The sequence below is a fragment of the Suricata suricatta genome, chromosome 7 (assembly GCF_006229205.1).
Source record: "Suricata suricatta isolate VVHF042 chromosome 7, meerkat_22Aug2017_6uvM2_HiC, whole genome shotgun sequence".
In the NCBI taxonomy this organism is placed as follows: Eukaryota; Metazoa; Chordata; class Mammalia; order Carnivora; family Herpestidae; genus Suricata; species Suricata suricatta.
Genome location: NC_043706.1, coordinates 33776877 through 33794538, shown reverse-complemented (window position 1 = coordinate 33794538; position 17662 = coordinate 33776877). Strand labels below are relative to the sequence as shown.

Here is a 17662-nt window from a genome sequence, read left to right as displayed (position 1 = left end):
ATAGTGCAAGCGCTGTGAATTAGTAACCCTCTAGTCTTAAATGTTGTTTTTGTTTTATTTTGTATTTTGTTTGTTTGTTTTGTTTTGTTTTCCGTGTGTGTTGAGGGAGGGCGGATCAAGAGACTTCCAAGTCACTTCTGCTAAGCAGCAAAAAGGCCATCTCTGAATATCCCCTTATTGAAGATATATTCAAATTAGGGGGCTACTGCAGAGAGACCCCCATGCCTCCCTCTCTCCAAACCATGGGAAGGAAAGGTCATTTCTGCTGACAGGAGACATTCGACATCGGGTGGTCAGGTCTGCAGACCTGCTCTCTCCATCCATGTCATAGGAGTCTTTTTTTTTTTTGAAGCTCTCCAAATACATTTTTATGTTTATTAAGTGGTTCATCAATGTCATAGGAGTCTTGAAGTTCTCTGAGACCGCAGTGTTCTCGTTTCTCATTTACAGTCCTCACCACGTTCGCTACCACTTTCTGGAATCTCCTTGGTGCTGAGTGCTGTGCGGGGCTCTGAGGCCTCAGTGTCTCATCTAGTCTTCAGGACACTCCTTTGAGGTGGGTACTAGGTTATCTCTTAACCGATGAGGACACAGAGCTCAGCAGTAACTTGCCCCAGGGCACACGGCTGGAAGCCCCAGAGCCCGGCCTCCAGGAAGCCTCCTCTGATGTTCTTTCCACCACAGGCGGCTGCCGGCTTAGTCTCTCAGAGCCTCTATTTCCCACAGCGGGGTGGGGGGTGGGGTGGTTCTGAGAAGCCTCTTAGGATCTGCCTTTCTAGGATTTAGCACACTTCCTAAGGGCTTGGATGTCCTGGGAAACCAGAAGACTCCCAACAAAACCCAAACCACACCTTCAAACATACCCTCTTCTATCCCCCCACCCAAAGCCCCTCCTCAGCCCCTCTGTCTCAGCTCTCCTGGGTAAACACAAGGGCACCATCCTGCTTATTTCCCTTCCACACACACTTTTTTTTTAAGATTTTATTTTTAAGTAATCTCTATACCCAATGTGGGGCTTGAACTCACAACCCTGAAATCAAGAGCCACATGCTCCCGACTGAGCCAGGGAGGTGCAACCCCCCCTCCTTTTTTTTTTTTTTTTTAAACCGTGCAGACCTCACCCTTAAGCACAATTTATGATCTGGGCCTCTTCCATGAAGCCCTCCTTGCTCACACCCCCATGCCCCCACTCTTACTTAGCTCTCTGTCTCAAACATATACCATTTATCTCAGGCTATGTTGAGTGGCTTGTCCTTTGTCTCTAGCCAGCCGCATCTCTTGAGGGTGGGGGTCTGTATTAAAAAGATCACACCACCCCCCACATTACTACCTAGCACAGTGTTGAACACTCAGTATTCAAGGTATTCAAGAACGAATAAATAAATTATTTAATGTTCCATAAGCAGGGACTATTTCTATTTTGTTCTCCATTATGCCCTCAGCACTTAATTCAGTACCCAGCATACTGTAGGAACTTAATAAATGTCTGCTGAATTAATAATACATGTTTTAAAAACGAATGAATGAGAGGCACCTGGCTGGCTCAGTTGGTAAAGCATCCAACTTGATTTCCACTCAGGTCATGATCTCCAGGTTCTGCGATGTCAGACTCTGCGCTGACAGTGTGGAGCCTGCTTGGGATTCTCTCTCTCTGCCCCTCTCCCACTCTCAGCCTCTCTCTCTCTTTCAAAATAAACAAATAAACTAAAAGAATGAGTGAGTGAGTGAATGAATGATGAGCTGAAGAAGGAGATCAAAGCATGTCTTTTCTGCTGCACTGAGAGGAATCTTTCTAGCTGGTGGGTGTGGAGGTGGAACATTCGGTGACTCAGCTGGACCCGGGATTGTGAGAAAGCAAACCACAGAGCAGCCTTCTCTGTCAAGCCCGGGCCTAATGCTTGCCCCCACATCGATGGACACACGGCCCTGAGCTTTGTAAGAGATTCTTCCTTACAGGGCGGTTTCTTGAAAGCAGAGTAGGAGCTACGATCAACTCCCGAGTCAAATGGGAGTCTAAATGGTCTGGTGGTTTGTTTATTATTCCTTTGCCTGTCTTCCCTATAGAATTGGAAATGGAGCTCACTGTCTTTGCTGAATTTAATCCGAAAGTGAAGTAAGGAAGAGAATGCTATTTTAATACGAGCGAGCTGGTTTAGAAATGGATCCACCAAAGGCAGTGAGGGATCCCGAATTAGATCTTGGGGCATTAGAAGGACATCGCTAGAAAAAGAACTCGTGAAATCTATGGTGATAGTAATGTACCAATGTTGATGGCTTAGTGTTGACAAGTGTATCATAGTTATGAAGATGCTCACATTACGAGGGACTTGGGTGAAGGACATATCAACAACTTCTCTGTAAATCTCAGCAACTTCTCTGTAAATCTAGCGATATTCCAGAATTAAAATGGAAAGAAACCATGTTTCCATTGACTAATAAATGAATAAAGAAAATGTAGTATATATATGCAATGGAATAATACCTAACTAGAAAAAGAATGAAATCTTGCCATTTGCAACAACATGGATGGAACTAGAGTGTATTATGCAAAGTGAAATCAGAGAAAGACAAATATCATATGATTTCACTCCTACGTGGAATTTAAGAAACCAAACAAGGAGCACCTGGGTGGCTCAGTAGGTTAAGCATCTGCCTTCAGCTCAGGTCATGATCTCACAGTTGGTGGGTGGTTGAGCCCCATGCCCGGCTCTGTGCTGACAGTAAGAGCCTGGAGCCTGCTTCAGATTCTGTGTCTTTCTCTCTGTCCGGCCCCCACTCATGCTCTGCCTGTCTCTCAACAATAAATAAAAAACATTAAGAAAATAAAAAAGAAACAAAACAGATGAGCATAGAGCAAAAGAAGGAAAAGTAAGATTAAAACAGATAAGGAGGCAAACCATAAGAGACTCTTAGATACAGAGAACAAACTGAAGGTTGCTAGAGGTGGGGGGTGGGGGATGGGCTAAATGGGTGATGGACGTGAAGGAGGGCACTTGTTGGGATGGACTCAGGGTGTTTATATGTGAAAGATGAATCACTAAATTCTACTCCTGAAATCATTAGTATACTACATGTTAACTAACTTGGATTTAAATAAAATTTAAAAATTAAAAAAAGTTGATTATATTTGAAGTAAAAAAAAAAAAAAGACACAGATGCCCACTACTGTTAGCGACACAGTGCCTACCACTCAGCAGGGGCTCAGTTAACGATGGTTGATGTTGAGGGAGATGAATTGCAGGATGTCACCCCCTTGAGTTGCTTTGCAAATTGTTAGATATTTCCACTGTGTAACAAATAACAAACATATTCAAAGAGTGTTACCAGATTTGGCGTTCAATCTCTTCAGTTCAAGAGTCCAGAAGATTGTTTGGGAGAAAATAACCTTTTATCCACTTGGTTGGAATGGTCAAACATATGAAACACATTACTTGGAGTGAGTTAAAAGGTCCTGCTCTCATCACGGTAGTGCAAGTTACAACCACCACGCAGTGATGTCATTTCTAGCATTTTATAAAAAGTCCTTTTGCACACTTATCATGTCATTTGATCTCATGTTCTTAGCCAATGTGCAAATGATGGCTTAGCCACAGTGTTTGACAGGAAAGCTGTCAAGTCATTTACAAAGCAACATCTAAACAGGATGGGGAAGGTAGAAATGAAGAGAGAGCTCAGTCTTGGCTTTGTTGGATAAACCCTGGCAATTTAGCTAATCTCTCTAAATACCTGTTTCCTCCTTTCTAAAATGGGTAGAAATATGGTGTCTGCCTCGTGGGGCTGTGAAAAGATGAGGATAAATAATTCACCCAAGGCATTGAACACAGTGCCCGGCACATTCTAAGTGCTTGATAAATATCTGTTAATAGCGTGACACTGGGACATGAGTCAGAGCAGAGTACTTTTTACAGGACATGCTGTCCTCTTGGGCAGATAAGTAACTCGGGAATGATTTCTGATGAAGACATTTTGATTCTGACAGCACACCTAGCAGCCGGGACTGAACTCCCAGTTACATCTGGGACACGAGCACACATACACGCCTTGTGTAAAAGCAGACGCCCATGTACACATGCACGCATGGGGGAAAAATGGAGGTTCTCATTACGGTCTTAAAGAGCTTTGGGGACACTTTCCGCTCCAGCAATATAGGAACTTTTCCAGCTTCAGGAATAACCATAACAATGGAGAGCCTGATATAAAATAAAATTGTGACGGGGACCTGGGTCGCTCAGTCGGTTAAGTGTCTGGCTTCGGCTCAGGTCACACTCTCACAGTTCGTGCGTTTGAGCCCCACGTCGGGCTCTGGGCTGACAGCTAGCTCAGAGTTTGGAGCCTGTCTTCAGATTCTGTGTCTCCCTCGCTCTCTGCTCCTCTCCCACTCATGCTCTGTTTCTCTCTGTCTCAATAATAAATTTTTTAAAAACATTGTGAGACATGGGTGAACTCACCAGAAAGAAGGGGAAGACATGAAGCAACTGGAAGCCAGTGCCATGAGAAGAAAGTTGGTGATGTAGTTATCAGACCAGAAACCAGCAAGGGCAGAGGCTGTGGTCCTGGGCTGTGTGAGGGGCACTGAGACGCCCCACTTAAAGTCAGGACACTCCAATAATTGCTGGACCAGTGAAAGGTGTCAGTAGCTTATCTCTGCCCAGGGCTCTGGGTGAAAAGATAGTTTCCCATAAAAATTCAAAGTCTCCCAAACCTGCATTACATGGGGTTTAGAGTTTGAATTGACACAGCCTACCAGCATAATGACCATGAAAATTGATCCTGGGTGGATGATAACCCAGGGGTGCCTGGCCAGGGCCAGGGAAAGCTGGCTCAGTTGGGTCCTGTCACTGCCCAGACCACATAGAATTTGCAAAAAACTAAGTCCTTGTACAGATGAGTTCACAATTAAGGTATTAAAAATATTAGGGATGCCCAGATAGCTCTGTTGGTTGAGCATCCAACTCTTGATTTCGGCTCAAGTCATGATCCCAGTGTCACGGAATTGAGCTCTGTGTTGCTCAGCATGGAGCCTGCTTAAGATTCTCTCCTTCTACCCTCCCTTGCTTGTGCTTACTTGTGTGCTCTCTCTCTCTCTCTGTCTCAAAAATAAAGTTAATTGGACAAGGTTGGAGTCTAGTAATCTTTGTGTATGTGTGGGTTTTTTTTTTTTTTGAGAGAGAGAGAGAGAAAGAGTCTCAAGCAGGCTCCATGCTCAGCATGGAACCCAACAAGGGGCTCGATCCCATGACTCTGGGATCATGACTTGAGCCTAAAGCAACAGCTGGACACTTTACCAAATAAGCGACCCAGGGGCCCCTAGCAATCTTTGTTTAACTAAGTTTATAAGTTCATTAGAACATTCTTCAGTGAAGTATGAAAAACGCTGCTTCACCTATGCTTTTCTATTTCAAGATAATTTTCTTTGTACTTATTCTTCCCTTCACTCGACATGCATTCATCATGGCTTGCTTTGCCAGGCACCGTGCCAGGAACACTCATGCCTTCTTTTTCCCTCACTGTAATGTCTAGAGGATGTGCTCACACCCCCAAGTTAGAGACGGGGAAACCTAGGGGGAGGCAGTCACTGGCCGGCCAAGGACCCACAGGGATGTGCGGCTGAGCCGAAACACGCACCCCATCTTCCTCCCTCCTGGGAACTGCGGTCTCCACCACCCCGGGTGTCTTGTTCCTCAACTGACCCACCACGGGTGATTCAAGACAGGAGTCACCAGAGCCAAGGTTCTCACAAGTAGTCTTGTCCTTCCAGGTCAAGCCCCTGAGGGCCCACTGGGCCCACTGCCTGAAACACACCTGGCCATCTGCCAATGACAATAACTTCAGCCTTGGTCTTTCATCACTGGCATGGCAGGTGGGAGGGAGACCAGGACAGTAGCGGACTCCACGTATGTGAGGCGCCCCCCCGCCACCGCTGCTGCCCCTCTGAGCCTCTCATGTGCTTTGCAGGGTCCTTTGGAAGCCCACCTCCTATGCAGAAGGACAGCTGCCTTCCGCTGTGAGACTTCAAGCACGGTTGCGCTATGGGTCTCTCAGCCCGGGATACTGAGCTTTCGTGGCTCCTCCTCCCTTCCTTCCACTTCAGAGAGGCCTCTCCCGGCCAGTGCACCTGAAATATCATCCTTGAATCATTTACCACACCCTTCTCCTGCTTTAGTTTCTCTCTGGAGCATGCACGCTGATGTTTTTTTTACGTGTTTGGTTATTTATGGCTGGATTCCATCAAGACAATGTCAGCCTCACAGGGCACACAGCTGTTTTGTTTGCGGCTGGATCCCTGGAACCTGGAATGAGTGAATGACTGGTCTGTTTTATCACTGTAAGTCAGCCAGATTCTGGTCAACTTCTTTGCCTGCACATTAAGTGGATTAGACTCAAACAGTGCCTTTTAAACATATATATATATATATACGTATATATATATATATATATATACGTATATATATATATATATGTATATCATTGGAACCTTCTTCTGAATGAAATTTTAAAAGGAATGCATAATAGTAGGACTATACTTTTTAAAAAGTTTCCTAGATGTTCATTTGTATTTGAAAAAGAGACAGAGCCCAAGTGGGGGAGGGGCAGGGACAGAGACAGAATCGGAAGCAGCTCCAGGCTCTGAGCTATCAGCACAGAGGCTCATGTGGGGCTTGAACCCACAAACTGTGGGATCATGACCTGAGCTGATGTCAGACACTCAACCGCCTGAGCCACCCAGGCACCCCTGGAACTATACTTTTTGAAGCTGGGGGAAGGTCCCAGGGTCTCTGTGTACCTCCCTGTTCCCTGACTCTCCCCTCCCCTCAACCTCCTTTATTCTCATAGATCGATGAAGTTCTGCGGAACACAGTTTGGAAACCATTGGTCAAAGCAAGATCCACCTCCAACCAGTTGCTTCCTCTCCCAAAGTCGAAACACAATCACCTGTAAAATGAAACAGTTGGACTCACTGACCTTCCATCTATGAAATTCTAGTATTATAAGTCTAATCATCTCCATAAATGCAGAAAATTATCTAAGAGTCAGGTAGACTCCAAAATAGAATTGCAAAACACATTCAACGTCATGCCTGCCAACAGCCAGCAATCATCGGGAGTTTATCAAGCATTTCTTGTTTGACAAGCCGTTTGTGGAGCCACGGGACTCATAAGATCTCAGATTGCTCAACCAAGCTAGTTGATGAAATAAGACACAGCACTCGAAATCATTAAGACCATCTATCATCAAGTGCTAGAACAGGTGGACAGGTTCTCTGAGCAAACTAGAGATCATGAAAAGAGATCCAGTGGGGTCCAATGGGAAGGCATATTGGGAGGAGGTAACATCTCTCAAGAGAAAACCAGAAGGCCTTTTTTGGTAGGGGATGTAATGGGTGCGGTGGTGTCCGGCCCCGGGCCATAGGAGGACCGAGGCTCTCACACCCTCAGCTGCCAGGAAGGAAGCCTACTGACGGTTCAGAGCTGAGGCCTCCCCAGCCAACAGAATGGACTTGGCCGGGTGGTTATGGAGTCATGGTCTTGGTCCCAGGGAGAGATGGAGTTTTCCATCATTGCCGAATCTCCAATTACAGTCGTTGTGGCAGAGACCGCTAATTGTCCCCACCATCCATTCTCCATGGCTTCCCAGAATAAAGTCTATATGTCCCAGTATGTTTTGCAGTCAGATGTGGCCACATGATTAAGTTCAGATCCATAGGAGGTAAGGGGATGTGATATGTGTCACCTCCAAAGCCTGCCCTTAAAGAGAAGAGGTGTGCCCTCCACTTTTTCCTCTCCAAGTAGCTGAAATAAAGAGGTCATGGAGAGCCCTACTGGACTGTGGGCAGCACAAGGGAAGGAACCCCGCTTCTAACTGTGGAGCTGGAGGCTGGAGTGCAAAGGCCGCATGAGTGATCTACGCTCTTCTGTCTTGCTGAAGCCTCTGCTATCCCAACCAAAACAACTGTAGTATTAACCCCATAGTTTGCAAAGCTCATTCACAGGAATCTCTGTGATTCCCAGAGCCAGGCCGTGGAGAGGGCAAGGCAGGCATGACTCTCTCCCCTTATACAGCAACCGAGCCAAGCTCAGCTCAGAGTGGCTTGTCCAAGGTCACTCACTGCTGAGTGGATTCCTGGGCCCAGAGGAAAAGGAGTCGGGGAGAGAGTTTAGACGTCGGGATCATACTAGCTTTTCTCTGAACCCCACCTCCCTCCTTACTGAACCCTACCGTGGAAGACCATGTGAAAACAATGTGTGTGGCAAGCTAGGCTCATGATCTGCCTGTAGGACACTGTGGGTCTCAGCATCCAGGGAGCCTGATTTCTAGTCAGGTTACATGGGGACAGCAGGAGGGACCGCATTCTTCAGAGAGGGACCAGCTGGAGCAAAGGCACAGGGATGGGCTGCCTCCCGAGACTGCGTACCCTGGAAGTGAAAAGAAAAGCCCCCAATCCCAGCCCTGACCCTGAGCCCTACTCTTTTAATATTTTATTTAGTGGTTTGGGTGTCTGGGGTGGTAGGGGCTGGGGCAGAAGTTGGGGGTTGGCAATGTTGAGAAGGCAGCATGACAGTGTTTGGGAAATAATTACTTAACAAAACATTTTTTTTAACAAAACATTTTTAAGTTTATTTTGAGAGACAGAGAGAGAGAGAGAGAGACTGTGAGCAGGGGAGGGGCAGGGAGAGGGAGAGACAATCCCAAGCAGGGTCCGCTCACTGCCAGAACAGAGCCCCAGTTGGGGCTCAAACTCACAAACTGTGAGATCATGACCTGAGTGAGTGGAAACCAAGAATCAGATGCTTAACCAGCTGAGCCACCCAGGTGCCCCATGAAAATAATGACTTTTAGAGACAAAACAAAGTCACTTGATGAGCTCATGATCCCTCCCCTCACCCCCTGGGAGTTGCTGGGCAACAGCCACTGAGGCAGGCACCTGCCCCTCCGGGTCTCAGGCAGCTTCTGCGCCCCTGGGCTTCCTCAGACTCAGTTCTTCTCTGCACAGAGATACACGCTCTGAGGCGTTCACGCAAAAAACAAAGCCTAGTGAGGCTACATGCAACTTCCACATGAGCTTAATGTTATTAAAACATTAAAAATCTAAAAAACAAAACAAGGCAGGGTGGGGAGGCTCTGGATGAAACCCAGGTAGGAAATGCTAATAACTCTTGAAGTTACAGGATGAGGTTCTTGGGGGGTCCATGATTTTGCCCTTTCTCTAACATGTTTGAAATTTTCTTGGTTAAAAAAGTTATTAATAAGCTTTTAAAATGCACATGTATTTTTATAGCAGCATTATTCATAATAGCCTAAAGTTAAAAACAACTGAAATGTATATTACCTGATGAATGAATACATAAATAAAACGTGTTATATCCACACAATGGAATATTGGATAATAATAATAATGAAACTATGACATATGCGATAGCATGGATGCATTTGAAAACTTTCTGCTAAATAAATGAATCCAAACACAAAAGACCACATATTGAGTGAGTCCATTGATAGGAAATGTCCAGAATAGACAAATCTACGGAGACAGAAAGTAGATTAGTGGCTGCCGGGCACTCAGTGGTGGTGATGGCGGGAGGGGGCGGGGGGGGGGGGGTAGGAATTGAGAGGCGACAGCTAAGGGACATGGGGTTTTATTACTTTTGGAGGTAATAAAAGTGTTCTAGAAATGATGGAAATTGAATGGAAAAAGCCATTCCCCATTAAAAATCGGACAGAGAATTTTCATGAGGCCAGTACTGTGATGGGCATTTTGCAGTTTCCATACAAAATGCCCCAGCAATTCCCACTGCCTGGTCAGACATTCATCGGGTCTTAAGCAGGCAGCACATCTAGTTTTCCAAAGCTCAATGAGTCTTAACCTGGCAACACACTGGAATCCCCTGGGTTGGATAAACACTGGTGCTTGGGTTCCGCCCCTGCCCCAGGGGGATCGTGATTTAATGTGCTTGGGAAGAAGCCTGGGCAGTGAGCACTACAAAAATTCTTTTAATGTTTATTTTTAATAGAAAGAGAGAGAGATAGAGCACAGATGGGAGAGGGGCAAAGAGAGAGGGAGACACAGAATCTGAAGCTGTCAGTACAGGACCCCACGCATGGTTCGAACTCACGAGATGTGAGATCATGACCTACCTGAACTGAAGTAGAATGCTAAACCAACTGGGCCCCCCAGGCGCCCTGTGGGCCACGGGCATTTTAAAAGCACCCTGGGCCACTGAGGAGGGCACTTGTTGGGATGAGCACTGGGTGTTGTATGGAAACCAATTTGACAATAAACTATATTTAAAAAATAAATAAAAAAAAATAAAAGCGCCCTGGGTGATTTGATTGTGCAGCTGAGGGAAAGATTGTATTAATGACTAGAAGAAAATATTAAATTATGGCATTAAACTATGGCATTCTATCATGAAACTCTTTTTTTAGAATTATGTGTACACGGGATTATAATGTAAACAATATTTCTCCCTATGTGTTTCAGTCTGGGAATCTGGAGACCTTGGGTCTATAGGTCATCTCCGTGATGGCAGCAAATGAAGGGAGGACCCACAGGAGCAGCAATTAGGCAGTCAGGTGGGTCTCTCGGAGGACAGGTGCTCCCTTCTTCCGGAGCAGCCCTTTCCCATCTTGGACAACTCTTGCTGAGCCCAAAGCCACTTCTCAGACACTTGCATGTGGCCCCTGACCTCAGTCAACCTGCACCATTCACCAGCCCCTGGAGGCATCCCCTTTCCCTGCCCTGCTGTGTTACTGTCGTGATGTAATTCAAGGTCCTCGCTAGAAGCCTAGGCTCCTGCCCAACCTATCCCTACCTCACCATTTTTTTATGCTTATTTTTGAGAGAGCACAAGCAGGGAAGTGTTAGAGGGGTAGAAGGGTGGGGAGGAACAGAAGATCCAAGACAAGTTTTGCGCTGACAACGGACAGCCCAATGCGAGGCCCGAACTCACAAACCATGAAGTCATGACCTGAGCTGAAGCCAGACACTCAACTGACTGAGAGGCGCCCCTCTCCTCACCTTTCAGACGCCATCTTAGATGCCACTTCCGCAAGGCCTCCTAGCACTGGAGACGTTGCCCCTTCCTCCGCACTCCTATGCCTTTGAGTTTTCTAACATTCTGCTGGAATTCTCCTGTGTTATATCTACCTCGTGGCTGCCTTTAAGTCCAAGTAGGCAATAAGTTCCTTGAGGGTTAAGGCAGAGTTTCATTTTATGTTATACCTTGTCCTCTGCAGAGCCTAGCATATGCTTAGCAAACATTTGTTACATGCATGAACTAATGAACGGATGAACGAAGGAATGAATGGCTTGCCATGTGGTTTTCACAGGTGGAAAGGTGTCAAGTAGTTAAGGAGGGATGGGGTTGTAAGTCCACCAAATCCCATTCTTTAACGAAAAACAATTTTATTTTTACAGCTTGGAGGCCAGCTCCCAACCCCACTGCTGGCCAGACTGGAAATTTCTAAGAAGCCCCGCCAGTTGTCATGAGGACCATCCGTCATCGCAAGAATGAATGAACGAACACAGACCTTTACTGCATCACTAATGGAAACCAGGCCCTGTGCCGAGTGGTTTTAGGTACGTTTTCACGCACCCCGAGTTGGTCCTGTCACAGAGCTTGGCACACATGTCCAGAAGATGGACCTTCTGCCTCAGCTTTCACAGGAACAAAACATGCAATCTCAGGGCAGAAAGTCCAGGCTGGGAACAAATGTGAGCTGGAGGCGAGAGGCCCGCAGGCCACGTGTGGAAGAATTTTTTTTTTTAATAGACAAACCTAAGGGACACCTGAGTGGCTCAGTCGGTGAAGCATCCACCTTTTGGTTTCAGCTCAGGTCATGCTCTCAGAGTTGGTGGATTCAAGCCCTCCATCAAGCCCCTCTGTCTCGTTGAGCACCCCATCAGGTCCGGTGACGGCGGTGTGGACCCTACTTGGGATTCTCTCTCTCCCTCTCTCTCTCTGCCCTTCTTCCATTCCTGCTCTCTCTCTCTCTCTCTCTCTCTCAAAAATAAATAAACTTAAAAAAAAAGAAAGAGATGAATGTCTGGTGACATGGAGATACAGTGATTATTTGCACCTAAAATATGAAACCATCTACCAACAGACTTTTGGAAACATTCAGAATGTTCACAAGTTTGCTCAAAACAAGATCAATATGTAATAACAGTCAACTTTCCTTTATCTCAGCAATAACCAATTGGATTAGGAAATGCCATAAGAAAAAAGAGCCCATATTTCATAGAAACAAAAACTAACACATTCAGTAAAGACATACACAATCTTTATTGAATGACAGCAAAGGCCAGAAGAAATAGAGAGAGACCATATTTAGAAATGGGAAGATATAATTAAAATCCCAACAGAGCTTTTCATAGCGGGGAAGCAGGGTCAAGAATAACAGAGACAATATTTGAAGAAGAATTGGAAGAGGAGCAGAGGAGAGGGGTTGCCACATATAATAAAGCTACAGTGAGATGCGGTGCAGAAATACACAAAGTCACCAGTGGGAGAGAAGAGAGACTCCAGGGACAGACCCTTGCGAGTCTGAAGCTTGAGTAAGGCAGAAGCGGCATCTCAAATCAGTATGAAGAGGGTTGCCTGTCAATGGTGTGCAGAAATTGGTTATCACATGGCAAAATGATGAAAAACTTTATTTTTGTTTTTTAATTTTTAAAAAATGTTATACCTTGGAGAAAGAGAGACGGAACGCAAGCAGGGAAGGGGCAGAGAGAGAGAGACACAGAATCTGAAGCAGGCTCCAGGCTCTCAGCTGTCAGCACAGAGCCCGATGCGGGGCTTGAACTTAGGAACTGCAAGATCATGACCTGAGCTGAAGTCGGACACTCAACCGACTGAGCCACCCAGGTGCCCCCAGTCATGATATAGTCTTAATGGAATATATACTGAAAGAGGTAAAGATCCTCAAAGAAAGTCAGGAAATGGAGTCCATATTCTTGTTCTGCTTCTGCTGACGGGATGTTACACAAATCATTTTCTATCTCTAGGATGCTCTCCCCAGATATTCTCACAGCTGGCTCCCTCCCCCTCTCCAGGTCCGTGTGCAAAATCCATCTGCTCAGAGAGACTTCCCTGACCCCAGGACCCATGCAACCGGCACCTGTACTCCCTGACATTGCTTTGTCAAGAAGCAGGGTGTTTGGGGGGCACCTGGGTGGCTCAGTCGATTAAGCGTCCAACTTTGGCTCAAGTCATGACCTCACAATTCATGAGTTTGAGCCCCATGTCGGGCTCTCTACTGTCAGTGCAGAGCCCGCTTCATATCCTGTCTCCCTCTCTCTCTGCCCCTCCCACACTCACTCTCTCTTTCTCAAAAATAACTAAACATTTAAAAACAGCAACAACAAAAAGAAGCGGAATGCTTTAAAAGGCGAGCATGCAGGCGCTGGGCCAGACGGCGCTAGAATCCCAGCTTTACCAAGTACGGCACGTACCCCCTTAGGCAAGTCAGTTAAGCTTTCTGTGACTCAGTTTCCTCCTCTGTAAATGGAGATGATAATAGTTTTCACGGCACAGGGTTGTTGGGAGGACTGAATGAGCTGATATGCCAAAGGCTTAGTGCCTGGTATAAAGGAAATACTAGCAAATTACCTGGCAGTGAACTTGAGTGAAGCAGACTGGAGTGACGTGAGAGAACACATCCACAAACGCTCTGCAGAGTGACAGGGGCAAGTCCCGCGTGCACCTCACCCCCTCTTGAACGACTCTCCTGATCCCGGGCAGTGCATGATCCACACCTTGGTCACACCTACAGTTGGGTGTCCTCATGGGTTTCAGTGCCTCTCGCCCTGCTGTCCATGCCTGTCACAGCCTGCCCAAGTCAGCTTCTGGAAGTATTGGTTGAACTGATAGCAATGAATGAGTTCTGACAAGGCCGTGAATGCCAGAAGACGGAAACACCACTTAACTCTCCCAGAAGGTGTATTTTAAGAAGTAGCAATAAAGATACGACATGGGTGGGAGCAACAGGGCAGGTGAGTGACATCGATACCAGAAAAGGACAGAATCCCAGAGGCAGGATGTCTCCAAGGGCAGGAATTCTGGGGCTCTCAGACGAGGGAGTGGGGGCTTCTCACCCCTTTCTGAAGCCTTGTTCTAGGGTCCATTGTGTGACTGAAACATTAACTGCTACATTCAAAGAGAACTCTGTGCGTTAAGAAAGAGGTAGAAGGGCCAGCAGGCACCTGAAAAGACTCTCAGCTTCTCATCCTCAGGGACATGCAAATCAAAGCCACAATGAGAAATTACCTCCACCTGTCAGAATGGCTAAAATCAAAAACGTACGAAACAACAAGTGTTGGCAAGGATGTGGAGAGAAAGGCACACTGGTGCGCTGTTGGTGGGGAGGCAAACTGGTGCAGCCCCTGTGGGAAACAGTACGGAGGGTCCTCAAAAAAATTAAAAATAGAATTACTATATGTTTGTATTTCCACTACTGGATATTTACCCAAAGACTACGGAAACACTAATTTGAAAGGATACGTGCACCCCTATGGTTACTGCACCATTATTTACACTAGCTAAATTACGGAAGCAGCCCAAGTGCCCGCTGATTGATGAATGGCTAATTCCTCAGCCATACCAAAGAACGACATCTTGCCCTTTCTAACGACAAGGATGGACTTTGAGGGTATAATGTGAGGTGAAAGAAATCAGTCAGAAAAAGACAAACACCATGATTTTACTCATCTGTGGGCTTCAAGAAACAAAACAATGGAGAAAAAGAGACAAACCAAAAAACAAACTCTTAACTGCAGAGAACAAACTGATGGTTACCAGAGGGGAAGCGGGTGGGGGATGGGGAAACAGGTGAAGGGATCAAGAGGACACTTATCATCATGAGCACTGAGTAATGTACAGAATTATTGAATTGCTATATTGTACTCCTGAAAAGAATACGACATTCTATGTTAACTATACTGGAATTTAAATAAGAGAAAAAAAGATGTAGAAGGATCTAAGCAGAGCCCTTAGCACTGGCTACAGGAGGGAGGCTTAAAAAAAAAAAACTCCACATACTTTGCATTGTTTGAGTTTTGTACAATGAGAAAGAGTTCATTACTTGTGAAATATTAGAAAGAAAATATTATTTGCCCATAAGAGATACTCAGTAAATGGGCATTACTACTACTCTTTACAACGAAGACAGACTTCTCACCAAGCATAGGGGTTCCCGGGAGGGGAAGGCAGCCTGCCGCGCCCCTTCCCCACACAATGCAGTGGGACCTTCTGCATGGCTCACTGGTCAGTGTATCCTGAACCCACTGGCTTCATTCTGTCATCACCCAGCCACCTGCTGTGCTCCACCCTCACGGGACACACCAGAGTCTCCCTCGTGCTGCCCCTCCCCCTCGGAATCACTCTTCCCAGCTGCTGAGTGAGGTTCCTTAAAAACTCCAGCCGGGTAGTTGACATGCACAAAAGTCTTTCCCAGGTGCCGGACTCTGTGATAAACCGGCCACTCGAGCTCAGTTAATCCTTTACCGACACTGGGAATTAGGTACACGCAGAGTCTCCACCTTACGGAGGCAGAAACGGAGCCACAAGAGTGTGCCCCCAGCCCACTGGCACAATGGCTGAGCTGGGATCCAGCGCTAGGGGAGAGCCGCCCTCAGCCCCTCCCCATGTCGCCCCCTCCCTGCTGACTGTGCCCCCCAGCTCTGCGAGTGAATCCAGAGCCTGCTGCTCCGCCCAGAGGAGTCCCGTGTGCACCATCTGACCCCCACCTGCCTCTCCAGCCTTGGCCTCCATGCCCCCCTCCTCGCCCCCACTCCCTGGCTCCTTGGCCGCTTCTCCACCTGGAACGTTCTTTCACCCATCTTCCACTGACTTGTTCTCTCACAACACTCGGGTCTCCGCTGGGATGTCGCCTTCTCGGAAAGGGCTTCCCTGACCACCTTTTCTAAAACAGCCCCCACTTTCTTCTCTGATCCTTCCTTGCCGTAATTGTATCCCTACATCTTACCAAGGTTACCTGTCTGAGTGTTTATATCTGTCTCCCGTCTCTCGCAGTAGCACAGTACATGGATAAATGCAGCCCCCGAGGATGCTGGAGTAGGCCTGCCATATGGGACTGCCTGGAACACATCCGTTTCCCTGCACGGGTCGGCCTTCCCACCCTCCGGTCCTTCTCTCTGGCGAAGAAGGTGACGTGAGATCCTATTCCTTCCCTGTCTCTCGCCCTCCGGCTCATCCCCGCAGCCACAAGGCTTGCACCTCTCCAGCCGCCTGGATGCTGGTCCCACCATGGTGATAAAGATGTGAAGTGTCCCCCAGCCCAAGGATGTGTGCATTTCAAACAAGGCCCAACAGGAATGCCACTTCATCCCAGGGTATGACCATGCCATGGCATCACTCCCAAGCCCAGGCTGTTTGAGGAAGGTACTGCCTTTCCTTCTCCCTGGCAGACAGGACATCACAGATAAGAGTGTTGAGGGAGAGAGGGGTCCACACTCGCCCAGTGGGTCAGAGACTGGGACCTGGCAGACCCCGACCTCAAATGTGCCAGCTGCCGGCCGTCCCACTGGACCCTTCTCCCTTTTCTGCCACCCAGAAGTCCTGGCTTTGTTCCCCAAGGCGTCCAGACCCATCCTCAGGCTCCACTTTGGGGAACCCCCCCCAAGAAGCTCCCCCAGGGAACCCGGAAGCAAGGCCTTACCCATTTCAATCCCGCAGATGACCAGGGCCGCAATCACTGCGCCCGCCGATGTCCCGGCGAAGCGATGGGTCGTTTCCAGCATCCGGGGGGCCAGGTCTCGAAGGGCGTCCACGGCCCCGGCCTGGTAGAAGGAGAGAAATCCGCTGCCGGAGAAGGAGATGGAATGAGGAGTGTCCGGGTCCCCCTTGAACACCTGTTCTTCCATCTTCTTGGTCCCTCAGTGCTGGCCTCCAGCTGCTCTCCTGCTGGAACTCGGGGCCGAGCCTCGCTGCCACCCAGAGCCAAGAATGGGGCTGTCTCTCTCTGGTGGGCTGGGACACCCACAGGCGACTCAGGCAGCCACTGCCTGGGCCTGTCGGGTTCCTTCAGGAGGCAGTCCCAAAGGCTGGTACAAGGTGGCAAGCCCAGGTGGAGGTGCAGAAGGCGCCCCGAATGTGTGAGCAGCGTCCCAGATCTCCGAGCACGCCCCTGGCTTCATGGTGTGGCTGGATTCATCCCGGTCACAGACTCCTGAGCCCTTGTCCTGTGCTGAGTGCAGCTAGCAGCACCGGCAGCGGCCACTGGGGCCATCCCAAAGAGGCAGGCACTTGCTGAGCCCGCAGTCCAGGAGGCTTCACACACTGAGTTGCAAAACTTCCACCGATGGTTATCACAGGGCGCCTCTCTGACACGCTGTGGCAGCAAAGGAATGATACGCTGGCCTCCCTCCGAGGATGGTGTCCCCTCCCCCACAGGGGCAGGGCCGGCAGCTTGGCTATGGTGTTTAAGGGGGACGCGCTCACACCACCTGTGCCCCCCGACAGCATTGCCCCTCCCCGGGCTCCTTCTCCAGGCTCCGTGGGCCCCGCACTGCGTGTTACACAATTGTTTTCATTTGTCCTTATGTAAGACCGAGTGTGTCTGTTCACATGTTGGGACTGGCTACAGGCAAAACTGTAAAGGAAGACAAGACGTCAGGCTTCAGGGCCCACCCACCACCACCTCG

The 17662-nt window shown here is 47.9% G+C and overlaps 1 protein-coding gene and 1 long non-coding RNA gene across 4 annotated transcripts in view; one reads left to right on the top strand and one right to left on the bottom strand.

Annotated features, from left to right (window-relative positions):
• The window catches only part of PNPLA1 (patatin like phospholipase domain containing 1), a 46479-nt gene extending 29062 nt beyond the window's left edge, over window positions 1-17417 (bottom strand). For all 3 annotated transcript variants that reach the window (XM_029945309.1, XM_029945310.1, XM_029945311.1), the window contains exon 1: window positions 16678-17417. In XM_029945309.1, coding sequence (XP_029801169.1) covers window positions 16678-16882 — 205 coding nt within the window. In that variant the 5' untranslated portion in view covers window positions 16883-17417. The remainder of the gene's footprint in view (window positions 1-16677) is intronic.
• On the top strand, window positions 10491-16261 carry LOC115296826. The gene is made up of 3 exons (XR_003911077.1): window positions 10491-10572; window positions 11417-11578; window positions 16032-16261. It is a non-coding gene; the product is annotated as an uncharacterized LOC115296826 (long non-coding RNA).
• Window positions 17418-17662: the final 245 nt, after the last annotated feature.